The 19240-nt window shown below is 50.6% G+C and overlaps 1 protein-coding gene and 1 long non-coding RNA gene across 2 annotated transcripts in view; one reads left to right on the top strand and one right to left on the bottom strand.

Annotated features, from left to right (window-relative positions):
• Positions 1 to 315: 315 nt before the first annotated feature.
• LOC131278444 (uncharacterized) lies at positions 316 to 6602 on the bottom strand. Its single transcript, XR_009185728.2, has 3 exons — positions 6521 to 6602; positions 1600 to 1640; positions 316 to 402 (listed from the first exon to the last, which is right to left on the bottom strand). It is a non-coding gene; the product is annotated as an uncharacterized lncRNA (long non-coding RNA).
• VWC2 (von Willebrand factor C domain containing 2) overlaps positions 5794 to 19240 on the top strand; it is a 145074-nt gene continuing 131627 nt past the window's right edge. The window contains exon 1 of the mRNA XM_004471209.4: positions 5794 to 6541. Within this exon, the coding sequence (XP_004471266.1) occupies positions 5846 to 6541 (696 nt within the window). The 5' untranslated portion in view covers positions 5794 to 5845. The remainder of the gene's footprint in view (positions 6542 to 19240) is intronic.

Raw genomic sequence — 19240 nt, 5'->3', positions numbered from 1 at the left:
AATGTCCCCATGTTACCCCTATTCTTCCCTCTCCCTCCCCTTAGAACCTCTAGTGGTCACTGCCTTTACATCAGTGATACAAGTTCTTCCATTGCTAGAATAATAATGCATCTACTTTAGTCCACAGTTGCATTCCTCCCCTATGTTCTTTCATTCCTCAATCTTGGGGATGTGGGATGGTGATGCCCACTCTGCTTCTGACTGAGAGGGAACTTAGATCCCATGGGGCAGATGGATGGAACTGTCTTGCTTGCAGTTGAAGATACTCTCTGTTTTTGTTTGTCGTCATCCTTTTGTTAGTTGTCCTGAGCAAGTCTGACGAACTGGAGAGTAGGTATTGACTGCAACTCTGCTGAGATTCAGGGCTCAACCGGCACATGAACAGCCCGAAGATGTAAGTCTCTGGGACACATTTAACAGATACAGTGTTCATTATAGGTTCACAGAAAAGGGGCAGAAGAACCATGTGTAGGGAAATCATAAATGAGTCTGCTACACTGGGGAGATAGGTTCTCATACATTCCATGGTAAGGCCCTCTGATGGGGAGCCAAATTCCTGGGGTTGTCTGCCCTGCCTATAGTGTCCAGATGTTTCTGGAGCCCTCAGGAAGTCCCCTGCTTAAGGTGCTGTTCACCATGCCTTTACTACTCTCAATGCTAGCCCTCCTCTGCGTCCCCCAAACACCTTTTATTTGTAGAGGAAATGCCCAGGATGACTTCTTGCTCCCCCTGTGTCTTGCTTTCCAGGCTTAAGTCAGGCCCTTGGTCTCCACCATACTGGTTTTCTGAGTCATCATGACATCACTCCACATTTTATCTCCCACAGTGTCTTTCCTGCTCTCAAGCCAGAAGTATCACTGGTTTGAGTAGCTACCTATCGGGTTACCTGTCCTCATTCACGTACATATGGCCAGGCTTACCTGTTTCTTGGCAAGCATAAACTGAGCTCCTATCATAGGCTGGGTCCTAGACTAAGGAACTGAAGAAAAATAAGACTGAGGGACTTCACAGCCTTGCCGGTCTCCAGGGCACATGCTTCTCTGGGCTCCAGCAAGCATTAGGCCAACGATGACTAATGATGGAGTCTACAAAGACTCAGGCTGGCCTAAGTGCTGTCACAGGACATGCAGTGCAGAGGGGGGCGAGAGGAACTCTGCCAAAGGGCACAGGAACGGCTCCCAGGAGACCACTTTGAACAAGTGAGTTCACATTGCCTGTAGTTAAGAGCTAACACATAGCAGACAATACCACCTGTGTATTGAGAAGATGTTGTGCCCTACGCCCTGCTCTCCCCTTTGCTCAGGCTGGCCCCGCAGCCAAGCATATGCCCCAGGGCTCACCACTGAATACGAACTCAAGCTCATCCTTTGGCTGATGGATTTGACTTCAGCACAGGGAGAAAAATGGAAGCAATAAACCGGGTGAAAACAGGCATGGTGCCAGAAATATACCACAGGCTCAGAGAACCTTGAGGTTCCTATCCTTTCAGAGGCTCTTTCTTCACTTTACAGCTAAGAATACCAAGGTCCTGAGATACTGGGTGACTTGTCCAAGGTCCCCAAACCACCCCCTGGGGGGCCCTGATCAGACCCAGATCACCTTGCTCCTTGATCAGAGAGTCTTCTGATGCTGGTGTCCACCTGGGAGGAGGAAGGGAGGGAGGGAGGGGAAGGGAGGGATAGGGGAGTGGAGAGGGGAGGGAGGGAGGGAGAAAGAGGGGAGGGAGGGAGGGAGGAAAAGGGGAGGGAGGGAGGAAAGGAGAGAGGAGAGAGGGAGGGAGGGAAGGAGATAGGAGAGAGGGGAGAGAGGGGAGAGAGAAGAAGGAAGGAAAGGAGAAAGGAGGGAGGGAAGAAGAGGGGAGGGAGGGAAGGAGAGGGGAGAGAGGGGAGGGAGGGAGGGAGGGAGGAAAGGGGGAGGGAGGAAGAGGGGAGGGAGGGAAGGAAAGCAGAGAGAAGGGAGGGAGGGAGGAAGAGGGGAGGGAGGAAGGAAGGAAAGGAGAAAAGAATGAAAGAAAGAGTAGAAGGAAAGGAGAAAGAGAAAGAAAAAATGAGAGAGAGGAAAATAAAAAGAAAAGTAGATCACAATTTATTGCATGGGCAATAGATCATAAATACCTTCAATGTCTGATGCCTGCAAAGCCCCCTATATGTCTCTGAATTACGCAGCTAATCAAGGCTGCGTGGGCATTTTTCTTCTCCATTCAGAACAGAAATCCTTCTGAAATTGCTTTCCCCCTTCATCTCATCTGTCCTATCACAGCTCCCCAGAGAGTCTCTGACAGAATAAGGTGGTTTGAACACCAGAGAGCATAATTAGTTCCTGGTTTTATCAGCCCCCTTCTAAGTTTAACTGCCCCATAGTTACTTTCCCACTGTGGCCAGGGGCAGGACAAACTTCTGAACAAACCAAATCTGTGATTGCAGTGGGATTAATGAAGAGGCGTTATCATTTCCCCTATAGGACCCCAATCAATTTTTCCACTAGAAATGGAATATTTCATGCATATGATGGTCGTTGTATTCCTATTAGACACACCTATTTGGGGCTACCCCCTTGAAACCTAATGCAAGCATTTGCTGACAAAAAGTAAAACAAACACGATATTTAATGCCAGGAAAAGAATTAGCTGGCACATGAAGCAGCTATCAGAAACGATAAACTAATCCCAGATACTTTAATTCTATAAAAACATTTGAGTCTATCATAACATAATTCAAAGAAGCTTATTTTCCACAGGGGTCTGCACGCCAAAGTCCCATTTTTATTTTGGCGCGTTGTGGAATACGTGTCGTTCATGGTATAGGCGTGATAAAGCGCGGAAGCCGTGGCTGATTAGAGCATATGGTGAAAAGCAGGGAAGCACTGGACAAGTCGGCGGCCAGGTGGCTCCATCCCACCGGCAAATGTGGCCTGTCTCTTGGCTAGTGCTGACAGGAAGAAAAGGGAGTGTGCCTTGCAAAGCAGCCGTGCAAGTCCTCTGGAGAAAGAAAAGGGAGAAGAAAACATTCTGAACCCCAAATCCTCTACCCCATCCCTGCTTTGTGGTGGAAAAGGGGTGCAGCTTTCCCTCCCGGCCTCCTGGGGCTTCTCCGCTATGGAGGCACCTCATTAAACCTTGCTATAAAAAGGTCGGGGAGAAGAGGAACAGGTGCCAATGCCCCCTGGCCGGGGTCCTGAGTCCCGACGCTCTCGGAAAATGCATCTGGGCATTCGTCAGAGACTCCTGAATAGGAGCCACTGCTCTGGAAATGGACATTTCTATAAAAATGTCATTTTCGAGGTTAATGGGCATACATGCTGTTGACCTTTTCTCCCCTTAGCCAAGAAAAACAGCAAACTGATTGACCAAAATCTAAGAGTGAAAACAAAAATGTGTACCACACCGGCCGGCCTCCTGGGCTTAACAGTTTAGTCTTTCAGAAAAGTTAACCAAAAACATTTCTATTTGAATCAGAAGGGGGGGGGGGGGGAAGAGGTGGGCAGGAAAATGGAGGTAGAAGGAAGGGGAAGAGAGAGATTGGCAGAGATTGGGAAAGTAAGCTGTTTGAATTTCTTTTTTCTTTCTTTCTTTCTTTTTTGGTTGCTTCCTCGTCTACACCTCTTTACAAGAGGAAAACAGCTCCCAACAGTCTGCGAAACTAAGGCGGGCTTCGGATTTCCAGTTGCACAGTTTGGCTCGGCCTGTCCAGCAGGGACAAAGCCAAGCCAGTCACAGAGGCGAGCCAGAGGGGGCCAAGGAGGGAAGAAGAAATTAAAGAAAAGAAAAAGACAAGAGAAAAAAAAAGACGAGAGGTCCAGAGGCGAGTGAGTGACAAGAATGACAGCCCCGGCCAGGCTCGGGCCCTGTAGGGGGGAAGCGCTCCTGCCCGGGGCTGACAGGTGGGCTGAGACGCGCGGAAGCGGAGCGCGGGCAGCGGGGGTCCCGCCAGCCTCGGGCAGCGCCCACCCCTCCCGGCGACGCCTCCCGCGCGCGGGGGCCGAGGAGCGAGCGCGGTGCCCGCGGCGGCGCGGCGGGCGGCGGCTGCGGCAGGAGGCGGCGCGCGGCTCCCACGCCGGCCCCGGGGCCCGCGCCCGCCCGCCCGCCGCGCTCCGGGCGTCTTCTCTCCCTTCGACGCGCAGCGGCTGCGCGGGGATTTCGGCTGCGTGGGCTGCAGAGCGCCCAGGACACGCGGGCAGGCGGAGAGGAGCCCGGCGGGGCCCCGGGCGGCCCTCAGGGAAGGCGCGGTGGCCGAGCCCCGGGGAGGAGCCCCGGGGAGGAGCGGCCGAGGGCGGCGCGGGCACAGGAGCGAGTTTGCGCCGCGGCGATCGGAGGCTGGAGGCGGGACGCGAGGGTCCGCGGAGGCGCCCCAGCCCGGTGCACGCGCGGGGCGGAGCGCGCAGGTGGGGCTGCGCTCTCCGAGGTTCGCACCGCGCGGGTCCCCGCCCCGGCCGGAGGATGGGCCCCGCCGCCCCCGGGCCGCGCCCGCCGCTGCCGTCCCCGCGCGCGCCGCGATCCCGGCGTCCGGCCCGCGCTCTGCGTACGTAGGCTGGGTGCTCGGCCGCAGGAGTGAGGGTGCGTGGGGGGAGGGGTTCCGTCCTGGGCCGCCGCCCCGCTGCTCCCGAGGGCGCCCCGCCCTAAGTTTTTAAAGAAGGGCGAATTCGCCCAGGGCTGAGGTCTGCCGGGCTGAGGCCGGGGGTTGGCCGAGAACGACGGGGTCGGCGCGACCCTGGTGGGTGCGGAGGGGACCGAGAAGCCCGGGCGGGCGCGGAGGGTAGAGACATTTTGAGCCCAGGCGAGGCAAGAGAGGCTAGCTCGCCCGCGCCCTGCGGTGCCTCCTGCTCCCGCAGCCCCTGCAGGCGTCAGAAACTTTGGGATGCGGCAGGGCTGAGGGGCCCGGAGAGTGAGCGGGGCTGTCCCCATCCCGCGCCCCTCGAGCCCCAGCCTCCGCCACCGCACACCCGAGTGCTGCTCTGGGCACGTCTTCTCCACCGCCACGACCCCCGCTCCGGTGAAAGCAACGCCAGAACTGGGCGCGAGGTGTTCGCCTCCGCGCTCCGGATTCCCGAGAGCGCGCGGGGAGCGGGCGACGCGTGCGGGAGTCCAGTTCTCCCGGCTCCCCTACCCGGACGCCCAGGGAGCCGCCCCGGCAGGCACCCTCCCGGGCAGAGGGGGCTGGGGGACGGGGCTGGGAGGGAGCGACTGGTGCCCTGGCAAGAGGCATCTAAAAAGTTGTTGGAAATGACTCGGGGTCCCAGCAGAAGCTTTGCACAGCCTCCCCTCCCCCCTTCCCCCAGCATAACCCCCAGGGCAAGCGAGGTGGGGTTTCGCTCCGCTTTTCCTGCACTTTGGATCCATCTCTAACTCCACTGCGGAATTCTCCATTTAATCATCTTTGGGAGCGAGCCCAGGAGTCTTATTCCGTGACCCCTATCGGAGCTCCTCGGTAGCCGCTGCCGGTTGGCACTGCCCACGGCTTCGCAAGCCGCCCTTGACCGTCTAAAATGGTGATGGCCCCGGAAGAAGCCCTGGCTGTAGGTTTCCCTGGACTTCGCGTCTGGGTACTCGTGCACAATTTTTTGAACGTCTAAGAAGCCCGGCTCCGCGCTCCCTGACGGGCACGGTCGTCCCCCACCCCCAGCCCCCGCCCCCCGCAGCCCCAGGTGTCCAGATCGTGAATCCGGAGCGATGCCAGAGCCCGGGCAGCGCCGGGCCGGGGTGCGCGCGGGCCTCGGAGACCAGTTGTGCTGCTGTTCTCTCCGCAGGGACGGCGGCTCCCGGCTGGCGGCGGCGCGCCCCCGGGCCGTGAATGCGACTCGCCCCTCGGCCGCGCTCCCCGCCCGCCCGCCCGCCGGGCCGCGGTAGGGGATGCCCAGCTCCATGGCGATGGCAGTGGGCGCGCTCTCCAGCTCCCTCCTGGTCACCTGCTGCCTGATGGTGGCTCTGTGCAGTCCGAGCATCCCCTTGGAGAAGCTGGCCCAGGCGCCCGAGCAGCCGGGCCAGGAGAAGCGCGAGCACGCGTCTCGGGACGGCCCGGGGCGGGTGAGCGAGCTCGGGCGCCCCGCCAGGGACGAGGGCGGCAGCGGCCGAGACTGGAAGGGCAAGGGCGGCCGCGGGCTGGCGGGGAGGGAGGCGTGGAGCAAGCAGAAGCAGGCCGGGGCGGCCCAGGGCGGGGGCGCCAAGGCCGGGGACCTGCAGGGGCGGCCCCGCGGGGACAGCCCGCAGGGGGAGCCCCCGGCCGCCGCCGCCCAAGACGCAGGCGGCGCGGAGGCAGCGCCCACGCCGGAGCCGCCGGAGGAGTACGCGTACCCGGACTACCGCGGCAAGGGCTGCGTGGACGAGAGCGGCTTCGTGTACGCGATTGGGGAGAAGTTCGCGCCGGGCCCCTCGGCCTGCCCGTGCCTGTGCACGGAGGAGGGGCCGCTGTGCGCGCAGCCCGAGTGCCCGCGGCTGCACCCGCGCTGCATCCACGTCGACACGAGCCAGTGCTGCCCGCAGTGCAAGGAGAGGAAGAACTACTGCGAGTTCCGGGGCAAGACCTACCAGACTCTGGAGGAGTTCGTGGTAAGCGGCAGCGCAGGCGGGCGCTCCACGGAGGGGAGGGACGGGGCTCGGCGAGTTTCCCCCCAACTGGGAAGAAGAGGCGCTCGGTAGTACTCAGAGCTGGAGAGCGCTGCGCTCGGCGCCTTCCCCAGGACCTCCCCTTTTCAGTGCGGAGGTAACCTTTCAAAGCGAGGTGGCTAAGCCAGAGGAAATCCTTTGCTATTCGCTTTAAAAGGGTTTCATCCGAGCCAAGTCCAGGGCCCAGAAGAGAACTCCCCGAGCGCTTCTGCGCTCTACCTTTAGCATTCATTTATCTCTCCTAATTCAAAAATGTTAACTGTTTTAATGCTCGATCTGTTTGCAAACAAGCAGAATTAGCGGTGCCACTGGGGATCTATTCTTCAGCCAATAGCGAATTATGAAGACTATTCATATACATAAGCCATTGCCTGGACTGTGTTCCTGATATCATGGAAATATTCTAAAGATTAGAAGCAAAGGAAAGCACGAGCTTACCGGGCGGCAAAGCATAGTGGAGGACAGAGAAGTCCAGTTCATGGCTAAAATTGGTTTTATTTTCCATGAGTACTAGTAATATTATTAATAGAATGGTCTTCTCTTGACCCTACTCTGTCAAGCAGCAGGTGAGGTTTTTCACAGGTGTTAACTTTAGTTAAACCTCAGGCCATGCTCTAAGGTAGAGTTATATCTATCTCCGTTTTTTTTGGAGAGGAGGAAACTGAGACACAGTATTCTAGTAACTCTTTGAAGGCAACATGCCGATTCTCACTTCAAATAAAGCATTTCTCTTCCAGAGAAGCAAAGCGTGTGGGCCCCACTGGGTCCCTGGGTAAGATGGGAATGCCTGGAGTTGCTGTGAACAGGCCAAATGCACCGGCTCTGGGTGAATCTGAAGGCTCTGTGGTTCACTGGTGGGCTGAGGGCAAGCCACCCAGATGTGCCAGAGAGCCCAGACTCCCCAACGTGGGCGCCATCTATGGCCCGCCAGGCCCTGGCCCCGTCATGTCCTTCTCCAACCTGCAGAGGGAACGCTGGGAACTCACAGTCCCCAGAGCTGAGCCGGAGAGGTGCGTGCCAGGTTCCACAGAGCACAGGCTCTGGGGTCTACAGACCCTGTGGCCCAGTATGTGCTGGACATACGCCTTAGTAAGGAGAGAATTACCAAATGGGTGGGATTATAACGCCAAGAGGGACAGGACAGAGTTAGGAATCATGTGCCGAGTGTGGGAAGAACACCAGGACTGAGTCAAGGAACGTGGGTTTTCATTCTGGCTGTACCACTCACCAGCTGCGCGAGCCAAACGAGGCGCATCTCACCTCTGGGTTCGCTTTGTCCTCCTAAGGAAACTCTTGCATCCTGATTCACAGGTAAGCACTACAGGCATAGAGAGGGTGTGTTGATGGTCAAGTTCTCCACTTCAGCCTTTTGGAGAAACATAAAACTCTGGCGAGAATTTCATGGGAACCAAGCCCCGGCCATACAACATGTTTCAGCCAGGAACCCTGCCCTCAAAATGCTTCCTTTCTCCTGGAGAGCTGGCCTAGCTGGAAGATTTGATTTCAGCACAGAAAGTGCCCAGGCTAGGGTGCCCAGACAGAGGTGCCTGTGGGTGTCCCAGGAACCCCCAAGAGGAGGCCCCCATTTTTTGTGGGCCCAATAAAACAATTCTTTTTGAGTGTTTTTGGTAGGTGAGAAAATCTAACTCCTATCATGTCAAAGACAAGCGTGGTCTTGCATTAATAGCATTTATTGTGTGTTCTGTTTGGTTTCAGAAGTTCTTTCTTAGAACTGCCCGTGAGGTTGGAGGAGGAATTATTAGCACTTCTATCTAAAGAGCACGAACACATTGTGGAGTGGTCGTTAATCTGCCAGAGATCACATAATATATTTCTGGCAGGGAGAGGAAAGAACTCAGACTTCTGTTTTCGTAATTCATTGCCAAGTGCAGAAAGCCTAAGCCCTGAAGCTGCCTTTGGGTGTGGGGGAGGGGCATCTCTTCTTTGACTCCTGTTTTAAAAAGTGGTCCTCAGTAGGAAGAACTCGTAGATGGGAGATGATAATAAAAAGGGGGGAATTGGACATACCAGTAAAGCTGTTTTTAGAGTATCAAGTAACACCTTTCATCTTCAAATGACAGCTCATTCTTAACTTTCATCCGACCATTTCCGATGCTAGGAGGCACACAGGCATTAAGGTTGCAGAGTTGCTTCATATTTTAATTATATGCCTGCTCATAAAATATGTGCACCTACAGAAAGATGGCATTGCATTTTATCATGTTTGTTCAATCCTATTACTGTCAGGGAAATTTCTGACACTCCCCAAATTCTGTGTGATTTTGTGCAAGTCATTTGACATCTCTATTTTTGTTTCCATCCACGTGCAAAAAAGGGCCCAACATTACATGGGGGACACGGGGTGTTAGAAGGGTAAATGCAGAAGGAGACTCCAAGGCATTTGTGGGTGGTGATAATGGGAATTTGTTTAATGCTGAGGGCCAGGGCACAGAGATGGTTAAATTGCTGGCTCCAGGCATGCTGGGTTTCAGAAAGAGATAAATTGTGGTCTGCAGTTTGCATAGCACAAAAGCGTTTGGAGAATGAAAAAGGCAAGAGCTTTCTGTGTGAAGTGCTTTGGACTTCTCTGAAGAAAAGGCAATTCACGTGGAGATTGTAGTTCAGTCGTGCCTTGGGAGCCAGGGAGCAGGTGGAAGGCAGGTTGCTCTGCCAGGGTGGTGGCACCTGAGCCTCTTTCCTGATGAGGCACCGGCCCCTTAAGCTGTCTTCCTATGCACTGGCACTGTATCCCTCTTCGAAGCTGTCAATATTCTCTACTTCCATAAATAAATAAATTTAAAGAAAAAAAAATATTCTCTACTTCCTGATGGAGAGGAAATTGCTGGTGGAGGATACAAGATGGGTGTCTGAAACGAGGCGCAGATAAAATGGCAGATTCTGCCTTTTCCTGGCATGTCCAGGGCATTTGGCTCCAACAAAGCAAGCTGTGGCCCCAGAGAGTTTCTCCCTCTTTCCTGTGCTTCAAGCTGCCCAGTTTTCGCCATACTCCAAGCCTGCCTTTCCTCTCCTCTCCACACACCCCATCAAAACTCACATTCCTTACAGTCTGGTTGATCTCAGCCAGCTTCCAGGAGACGACCTCCGACTCCACAAAATACTGTGAAGTTGTTGATAAAAATAAAGTAATATCTGCATTCCTCCAGGGAGGTTTGCAATTTAATTTGTACATTCATATACAAATGTAGTTTGTGGTAGAACTCCCTCCATTGCCTCTCAAGTGATGCCAGTTGTCTTTTTCTTCAGTTTACACCAGCAGCCGTCCAACTTTGAGTAAGGAAACCTGTTTATTGCCATATCTTTAAAATAAATGAGTGCCATTTTCATCTAATCTCTGCTTCCTGGGGTGGGGATGACAAGAGCTGTTCCCACAGAGAAATAGGGCCAGGGACCAAAAAAAGGAATGTGGTTGGAGGAAGATGTACCAACATGCAGGGTTAGGAAAACACAGCAAATAAAGAAGGTTCTGAATGTTTGGTAGTAAACCAAATGCCAAGAAAACGTCCTTACCTGCCCAAGTCTCAGTTACCAAGTCTTGCACTCATTCTAATTCTGTCTATTCCATTCCAAGAGCCACGTTGGGAGTTGTAATACTCACGCTAATGGGTCTTTCTTTCATTGATGAAGGAGCGCTGCTGTGCAGCTTCAGATCTCTGATGTCTACCGTACAGACTGGCAGCAAATCAAATTGGAAGTTCATACCTAAAAAACGATTCCATTTTGAGCAACAAAATAAAGTCTTCCCATCAAGGAAATCTTGGTCCCCTGGGGGGCTGAGAAGGTAGAAGTGGAGGCTGAAAAAAATTGTTTCAGTGTTTATAGAACCTAATGGAATTTGCCCAAACGCCCCGAGATAAGGTCATAGAGAATAACGAAAACCTGGCCTTTCTCTGCTTTCAGTTGGAATGATATAAGCACCATGCGTCGACACTGGTTATTGCAGCTGATCAGGAGCTCTGATTGGCAATTGTATAAGTCTTCGCAGAGAAAGAGAAAATGAGTTATTAATATGTTCTGGTTGCTGGACTGTCTTTCAAAGCATGAGCACAGTTCAGGTAGCCATCCCAGCAAGAGGTACTTGCAGGTGAAGGATGTGGGACCAGAGTTAAACCAAACTCTCTCCTCGGGCTTTGCTGTCTTGCTTGCACTTAACCCCATTGTGAAATTTCATCTCTAGAATGTACTTGCTGAAAAATAAAAATCTCTAGGTGTAATTTAGAATCAAAAGCTCCACCTAAATAAATCTCTATTGCAATCAAGAGAAAATGCCAATAAAGAGAAAGAGACGATGATTCATATTTGCCAGTCTAATGATATTTATATTCTTTTGGCTGATGTGACTTAACTGAAAGCAATACTCTTATCATCTGCCTTTGCAAAGTAAAATGAATCAATCTGTGCAAAGCTGACGTTCTTTCCTGTGAGTCAGTCAAATGACCACACTCTTGCTGCCTCTGAGTTTGTTTTGGTTTTGAGTAAGAATTTATGGATTCTGGACTTTTCAGTTCCTGTTTTTCTTTCTAACACTGTTTAAACAATAACCATTTCAAAAATAAAAATAAAAGTACTCTGGTTTCTCTGGACCCTCCAGTTGTGTCACTACCCAGGATGTGGGAAATACATCTTCAATGCCTGCTTTTCCACATGTTCCACCTAATATTTGATTTGTCTGTATGGTGGAGTTAGCGTCATAAAAGTCTGGTCTTTTGTAATGGGAAGGAGGGGACTGGTATTTATCCATTGTCTGTATTTATTATGCCTTTTTTGTAATTTTCATGACAGATGAGTTGATGGTATTTAATTTATTTTCAAAGAGAGGAAAGTTAAGGTTCAAAAAAGTTAGATAACGTGATCGTGATCAAGGTCGTAGATCTAATAAAGAGGGCCAAGGAGCCGAGTCCTGACATGCGGGACTCTAAACATCGTGCTCTTCCAAGCTAACCTTAGTATCTTCATGACCATATGGTAATGTCGGTGCCTTTTGTGTGTGGCAGGGAGAATTTCAGGCACACGGGACAGAGAAAGGAAAGCTTATATAGACATAGAGCAGAGGGTACATGTTTGTGTCGAATGGAGGCTCGATCAGTTGAGTAAGCACTTATACATGTGGATTTATGTTATCTGACTCAGGCCGTGAAGGACAAAACACATGTTTGTGTCCTTCAAAATATGGAATCCTGAGTTATCATGGGTATAGGAGCATTTAGTCCCAGGAGCTCCTGAGGGCAAGAGGGGAGGAGTCCAATGGGCAGTGGACAGAATTAAAGAGCATGAGCTCTCAAGAGATGGGCAGGAAATTAAAGAGTACCGGGCCCGAAATGGCACAGAGCCAAATCTCTCCTGAAGAGGTGCTCTCCTTGACTGGCAGCAAGTAAGACATTTACTTGACTGGTGTCAGTATTTTAAAAATGAGCAGTTCATCTAAATCTCTAGATTGCCAATTTCTTGTGAAAATGGGGTGATCTGGCAGCACAGGGTCCACATTCCCAGAGAGTAACCCCAGCCGAGTGGGGGCTGCCTCTTCAGGAGGGCGTTTGCCCTCCAGCTTACCCCCTCCCCATCTGGCACACGACGAACCCGTGGTTCTGTAGACACAGTGCCTAATGCCTCTGTGCCGTGCCCCTTCTTCCATAGGTGGTGAAGTTTAACCTTAGACAATCTGTGGTTTCTTCAGCATCACCCAGCCGGCTGGAACCAGAAGCAGTGTAGCGCCCCAGGTCTCGGCTACCAAGTCTTGCACTCTTTTGGGTGAAGAGTCAGTTTCTTGACGTTCAAGGGTACTTGGAGCCTAAGGCACCAGTATGAATGCTATTCTAGTTCATCATCAGGCCCCCTGAGAAAATTTCAGGGCCTCCTTATTTTCTGGTGGTAAAAAGTGGGTAATATCCTGCTTATGTTTCACATTTTAAAAAGTAAATGAGATACATGTGAAGGCACTTTTCACCTATAAAGCTCTAAACAAAAAGAAATAAGACTGCTTCTAGAGTTAGCATGGAGTCTCAGTTAAGTTCTAGAGAGTATATGAAAATGAGGTGACCACTTCCTGGGAGGTTTGTTGGTCTCTTGGAGAACTACCTGTAGACTTATCATCATAAAAGTGTGGCTTTTAGCGGTGTTTTCCTGTGAAGTATTTCATTCTCAGATGATATCTCCAAATCTAATAAGTCCCAGCAGAGAAGTAAGTCATTCTCTCATTTATTTATTAAAAAATATGTTAGCACCTAATATATACCTTGGGATAGACACTGGAGATGCCCAGAGAAACAATCCAGAGTCCTTGGTAAACAGGTGGCAATACTACGCATAGTGCCTTGTAGGGAGCACGGCGGGGCTCTCCTGGGGGTGACGGGCTGGAGCCACCAATCTCTTGTTGTCAATGGTTTGCCTTTAAATGACAGAAGAGTCCTGTGGCAGATGTTCTAGGGACAAGACGAGGACTTGTCTCAAATCTAAAAATCGTGAGTTTGAGTAAATGCTGCAGTTCTCCACCCAAGCCCACATGCCCTGTATTCACCCTTCACTGTACGTTTCTGACCATGTAGCTGGAAACCCTTCTTGCTGCTTATCTGTTCCAAGGCTGGGATCCTGCCAGCTGGATCTCACGCCTCGTTCTATTTCTGTCTGGCACTGGGGTGCAGCCAGGGCAGAGCTTGCCTTTTGAATCTGAGGAAAAGAACGATGTCAGGCCTCTGTTCGTGGTCCTGTGAGTTTCCTCGGAGGCCTTGAGCCTGTAGAAGACTGAAAATTAAAAGGCTCGTGTGGTTCTGCATTTCCAGTTATGAGAACATACGTATAATAGACACAGAATTATTATAGCAGTTGGCTCATGTGACTGTGAGGGTGGGCAAGTTTGAACTCTGAAGGGCAGGGCTCAAGCTGGAAGCTCCAGTGAAGGTGAAGTTGAATTCCCCAGGAGAAGCTGGCTGGAGAAAATGCAGAAATTCTTCTTTCTGACTGCTGAAATCCTTGGTTCTTGCTTTAAAACCTCCAGTGGCTTGGATGAGGAGATGCCCCTCATCCAATAAGAAAGGCGATCTCCTTTGGTGATTGTAGATGCAGTCAGCCATTGATGCATTCACCTGGTTATAGATGCAAGGCCATCTTGGCAATGCCTTCACAGTAACAACTGGCCAGGGCTTGCTTGACCAAACAATTGGACACCACAATCTAGCCAAGTTGACACATGGACTTAACTAATCAGATCTGGGAATGTAGAAGACTAATAGCCTGAAACCCCACTTTTTAACAAAACCCATGGAAATTCTGGATATCATATAAAACACATCTTCTGAACAGCACAGCTGACATGACAAAAAAGTAAAGTCACTGGAATTAATATCTAAAGGCGAAAACGATGAGGTTAAAACATGACTCGAGATTGGGCCGGGAGCCTTGAAGGGGTGGTTGTCCAGGGAGTGTGAACTGCTCCCTGGAGCTTGGACTGTTGGTGTCCATGGCCAAGTCAGGGCAACTGGCAGAGTCCAGGACCCTGAGTGGAGAGAAGCAGAACAGAATCCATGCCATCAGGTTCATTTTCCCTGGAGATCCTGGTTCTATAGAGGGATGATCCAGAGAAACTTGCCTAACCAGATGACAACTGTGGGCAGAGGGAAAAAAGTGTGTGGGTTTGGAACCCAAATTCATACTTCCCTGTGTGGTCTGAAAAATCCAAGTGATATGTTTTTCTTTAACGTGGTCCCAGGTTGCCAAGGTCCACAGGTACCTGAGAGAAGCAAGTCCACTCAGGAAGAAGGCATTCTCCAACCAGGCCTCAGAGAATCCCCACAGATAGGGTTCCCAAGAATGTGACATCAAAATAGAAGTTACAAAGCATACCAGAGGAAAAGAGCCAGCTGAAACAAAAGTGGTGGAATCCACGCCAGAAATTGGGATTAAAATAAGCATAGCAGAGTGGGTGTAGTTCAGTGGTTGGGCACCTAATTCTCATGTAGAGGTCCCATGTTCAATCCCTGGTACCTCCTAAAAAAATCATATTTAATATGCATGAAGAAATAAATGCTGAAATAAAATGTATGGGCAAAGAATACAAGTATATCCAAACTGCTCGTCAGCTTTGTTAAAGACCTTCTATAAATGAATAAAGCAGTAATTAAAATTAATACTCAAATGAAGGGTTTAACAGCAGAGTTAGATACAGATTAATTGAAGTTAGATTTGAAGATGCTAGCCAGTATGAAGCACAGACATCTAGTTGGAAAGTATGAGCAAGAAGTCATGATGCAAGAAAAAAAGAATGAAAAGATTTAATATGCATCTGATTTCAATTTTATATGGAGATAATAGAGAATATGGGAGAAATGAGGAGATGCTATCTGAGATACTCCAGATAAAAGACAATTGTTCTCCAAATGAATCCCAACAAATCCCAAGGCAGATAAACAAAAACACAGCCACACCTAGATACATCACAATGAAACTTCAGAACACCAAAGGCAACAAAAATTTTAAAGAAACCATAGAGAAAAGATATTACCTCCAAAGCAGGAGTAATTATGCTGAGAGCTAGCATCCCAACAACAATAGAAAAAACGTAGAATATATTTAAAGGACAAAGAAAAAACATGCATTAATCTGATTCATATAGCCAGCAAATCTGTCTTTCAAGAATGAGCCTGAACCAAAGTTATTTTCAGACAAACAAAATAGACAGCTTACCACCCAAAGCACTTACTGATAGAATTTCAAAACTGAATCTAAAGGAGGAAATTCAGGGAGAAAAAAATGATCTCAGAAGCAAGTTTGCAGTGTCAAAAAGGAATGAAATAAAACCTACTGTTTACGATAGACCAGTAGCTCTGAACCAGCGGGGCCATTTTCGGCCCTAGCAGAGAGACATTTTTGGATGTCACACGTAGGGGCAGGTGCTCCTGGCAGCTAGCGAGTAGAGGCCAGAGATGCGACCAGACATCCTGCAGCGCACAGAACAAGCCTCCCACAGCAAACGCCCGTTAGCGCAGGGGCTGCGTGAGTCTCCGGAAGAGTGATGGGTACCCAGAGGAGGAGTAAGTGTTTTGGGTCCTCGAAGATGTTAGTTTCTCGCACACTGAATTTTCAGTTGGGAACTTAATACTTTAAAGAAAACAAACAAACAAAAACCAACCCAGGAAGTAACTTTAAATACACATTTTCAGTTTTCTCATAATGCAATTTCTGGAGTACGAGTGCAGCTTTAAGCCATCTCTGGAGGTAGGTGGCGACTTCCTGAGGCTCCCCTTGCTGTCTGCAGCTTTACAACGCCACCAAGCTCCATCTGCTGTCCACGTGTCTGCGCCGCTTTCCAGCACCGCCCTGGCCAGCACCACGCCGCCTTCAACAACAGGCACCCACTGCCTCGTGGGTGTTGGGCTGGAAGTCCACCACCCCGGCGTGGCCGGGCCTCCGCCCCCGCCTGTAGCCTTCCGGCGGTGGCTTGCCCGCTCTCCTTAGTGTTCTCTGGCGGGCACGGGCAGCTTTGCCTGCGCCACATCGGACTCTCTCTCTCCTTCTCTGGCTTTTCTTAACTGACTGCCTCTGCATCTCCTTTGCTTGAAGAGTCCAGTCATATCCCTCGTTCAGTTTAGAAATACCCTAACTCATAACGTCCTATTTACAGATGAGTTCACACCCGTGGGATGAAGGGTTAGGAGTGAACTTGTCTTCTGTGGGAGTCGTGTTGCAATCCCCAACAATGGACTTCCTGTAAAAAAGGTCAGAACGCTACCAAGTGTTACCCCTTTCTACCTGCATATCTTTACCTTTCGGCCACTAGGAAGCTCAGATATAAACCTTAACTTCAAATATACCAAATGGATTGGCCCTATTGTATCTTTTGCTTTCTTCTTACGGTGACATGCTACACTAAGTTTTAGTCCCCCTGTCAAGCTTTAATAATTTCTTATTTATTAATTTTTTTACTTTCAAATTTGATATTTACAGAGGTATTTTAGTCTTTTAGTTTTAGGACATGGGAAACAAATGAAATAAAATAAAACTAACTCAAGCAAGCCATTCTCGTGTGTGTTCCTTCACTTTAGTGTATCAGGATTACAACGCCCGTCGTGGCTGACAGCGGTGCTCCACTCATCACGGGTGAGGCTGCCACGGTGGTGGTATTTTCATCCCGGGGCGGTAGGGCTGGCAGTGTGCAGTGCCTGGGGGTCTCCTCATCTCCCCTGATGCCTGGCCGCCTGCAGGGCCTTTGTCTTGACCTCCACTAGGTTAGCTTTGCCACGCACGTGCAGATGTCGGGCGTGTGGGCTGGTAAATGAAAGAGACTTCGGACAAGGCCGCTGTGTCTCCTCAGACCTGTGAGCAGCACACAGCGGCAAGGCCCAGCCGCCGGAGGGATCAGTTGGGCCTTGATGTCAGCCTGTCCCCTCGGAGGGACCCCAGCTGGCAGCCGCGTTCACCCCGTGCTCCCAGTGTCCTCCAGGAAGCCAAGAACACAAGCACAGCCTGCTTCCGGGTAACAGTGAGGGACGACCGATGAGCCTGGACGGTCAGCCTGCGAGGGCTGCACGTGGCTGAGCGCAGGGGTCCTTTCTGTGGGTGAGCCCCGCACTGTCCTTTTCACCCACGCCTAACTCCCCGTGGAATGGGACTTGAGCTGGAGAGCCTGCTGGGCTGCCCTGCTCCAGCTTCAGGATGTCAGGAAGAGGCACAGGGCCGGAGGTGAGCGCTGGCGGGGCTGGTTTGCTCCCCACCTGGGCTGCAGTCCCTCGCCTTCTGCAGCAGGTGCACACTGAGGGAAGTTTACCAAGGCGGCCAGACTCTGGCTTCAGATGGTGTCCAGATGGGCAGGCGCGTGTGTGCAGTTTAGGGACAGGAGTGGGTGCCACCTAGGAGCACGACCAGCCTGGACAAAAGGCAAACCGATCTATGCCTGTAGCCATCGTCATTGCCCCATGCCTAAGGTGCTGGCTTTTCTGCCCTCACAAATTATTGCCATGGAAATAACAAAAGCAAGCAGCATGGCTCTCTCATTGTTTTGTTTTGTTCTGGTGTGTGTTAGAACACACCAGTGTGTGTTAAGAAGAGGCGAATCCGTTGGTGTCAATGTATTAAGGTTCAGACCAGTTTTCCACAGCCCCCACCACTCCCTTTTACCCGACTCTGCTTTCTCATTTTCTTACTTGACTGATCCTTGAAGGAATCTGAATTCCAGTCACAGGGGAAACACATCACCATGACCACCAGCCTCTTAGAAACCCCATCTTTGAAAAAATGTTTTATTTCCGTCGTATAGATATTAAATAAAAGCTAATGTCCTTCTTCTTTCTCCCAAGGGCTAATTATTTTAATCCTTTAATTCCAAAACAAAAGGGTTTTAATCTTCCCATTTTTTAAGAAAAACAGGGGTTCATCTTTTAAAGACCTCTGTCAGAGAGCCTTCTCTCCTTCCATTCTGCCTCAGGTAAGGTGGGCCTTCCCCATTAGCATCATGCCTCTTCTCTTAAGACTGCAGGGCTTAAGTTAGGAATCTACAAATGAGCAAATTATCTATTAAAGCACCTTCAAAAACCGTTACATCACCCACACTTCCCAGGTGTGGGGCAAGAGGCCTCTCCCTCACCTGAGATCAGTGCACCAGCTCTGTGCTGGCTTCTATCCCAGAAGGCTAGGGTGTAGAGGTATGGGGCCTGGATTTACCTGAGCAACATCTGCCTCATTGCAGAAATAGAGGAGCAGGTGGCCAGCACACCTTTGGTGCTACTGAGGCTGATGAACTTCTAGAATGTTCTGGAATGGTCTGGAACTTCAGCCAGGAAGAAGGCAGCCTTCCTCATTTTCATCTTAGCTATTCAACTGTTTGCTACCGAATGAAATATGCCTTGTAAACACTGCCAGCATCTTTTCCCCTTCTTACTGACCCAGCGAGTTCCTGAGTGAACTGTGTTAATCTAAGAGAATTATTCAGAAGAGGATTTGAAGACTTTAGCAGATGAACTGTCTTGCCGCAAGCTAAACCTTAAAGAAGGAAAAGTTATTCTTTGGTGCCTGAGAAGAAAGCTGTGTTCCTGTTGGGTTGTCAGGCGGTTGTACTGTTAATCTGGTGTGTGGTGTGGCCTTGCTTTCCTCCCAAGGCTCAGAAACTGACAGCTCCTAGGGACAGCTCTTAATTAAGTCCCTTTGTGTGGAAACTCATTCTCTGACAGAGAATGGAAAACAAAGAGAAGGACAAAAAAAAATTCTTTTCTGAATGGTGCAGGTAGCAAAGGCATTCTGTTGCTTCCTGGTAGCTACTTGCCTTGGAGACCGAAAGTGGCTTTTTGGATCACATTAGTTTCACCTTAGAAGTGATGGAGGAGAGTTTGTGGCGGGACCCACAGGGGATGTGCTCGGACCTGACCGGAGCCCGGGAGACTCGGACGTTTGAGTTACGGGTGCATCCAGGGGTCCTGCAGTGTTCGTGCTGGATCCTGCTTTTTCTTTTTTTGAGGTACCAGGGCCAGGGGTTGAACCTGAACTTCACTCGTGGGAAACCAGTGCTCAACCACTGAGCTGCGTCAGCTCTCCAAGTTGGTTGTCTTTTGCCTGCCTGTTGTTCGTTTTGTTTGTTTCTAGGAGACGCCGGGAACGGAACCCGGGGCCTCTTATGTGGGAAGCAGGAGCTCAACCACTGGA

This window comes from Dasypus novemcinctus, chromosome 5 (assembly GCF_030445035.2).
Source record: "Dasypus novemcinctus isolate mDasNov1 chromosome 5, mDasNov1.1.hap2, whole genome shotgun sequence".
In the NCBI taxonomy this organism is placed as follows: Eukaryota; Metazoa; Chordata; class Mammalia; order Cingulata; family Dasypodidae; genus Dasypus; species Dasypus novemcinctus.
Note: the sequence above shows the minus strand (reverse complement) of the source record. Positions and strands in the feature narration are given on the sequence as shown.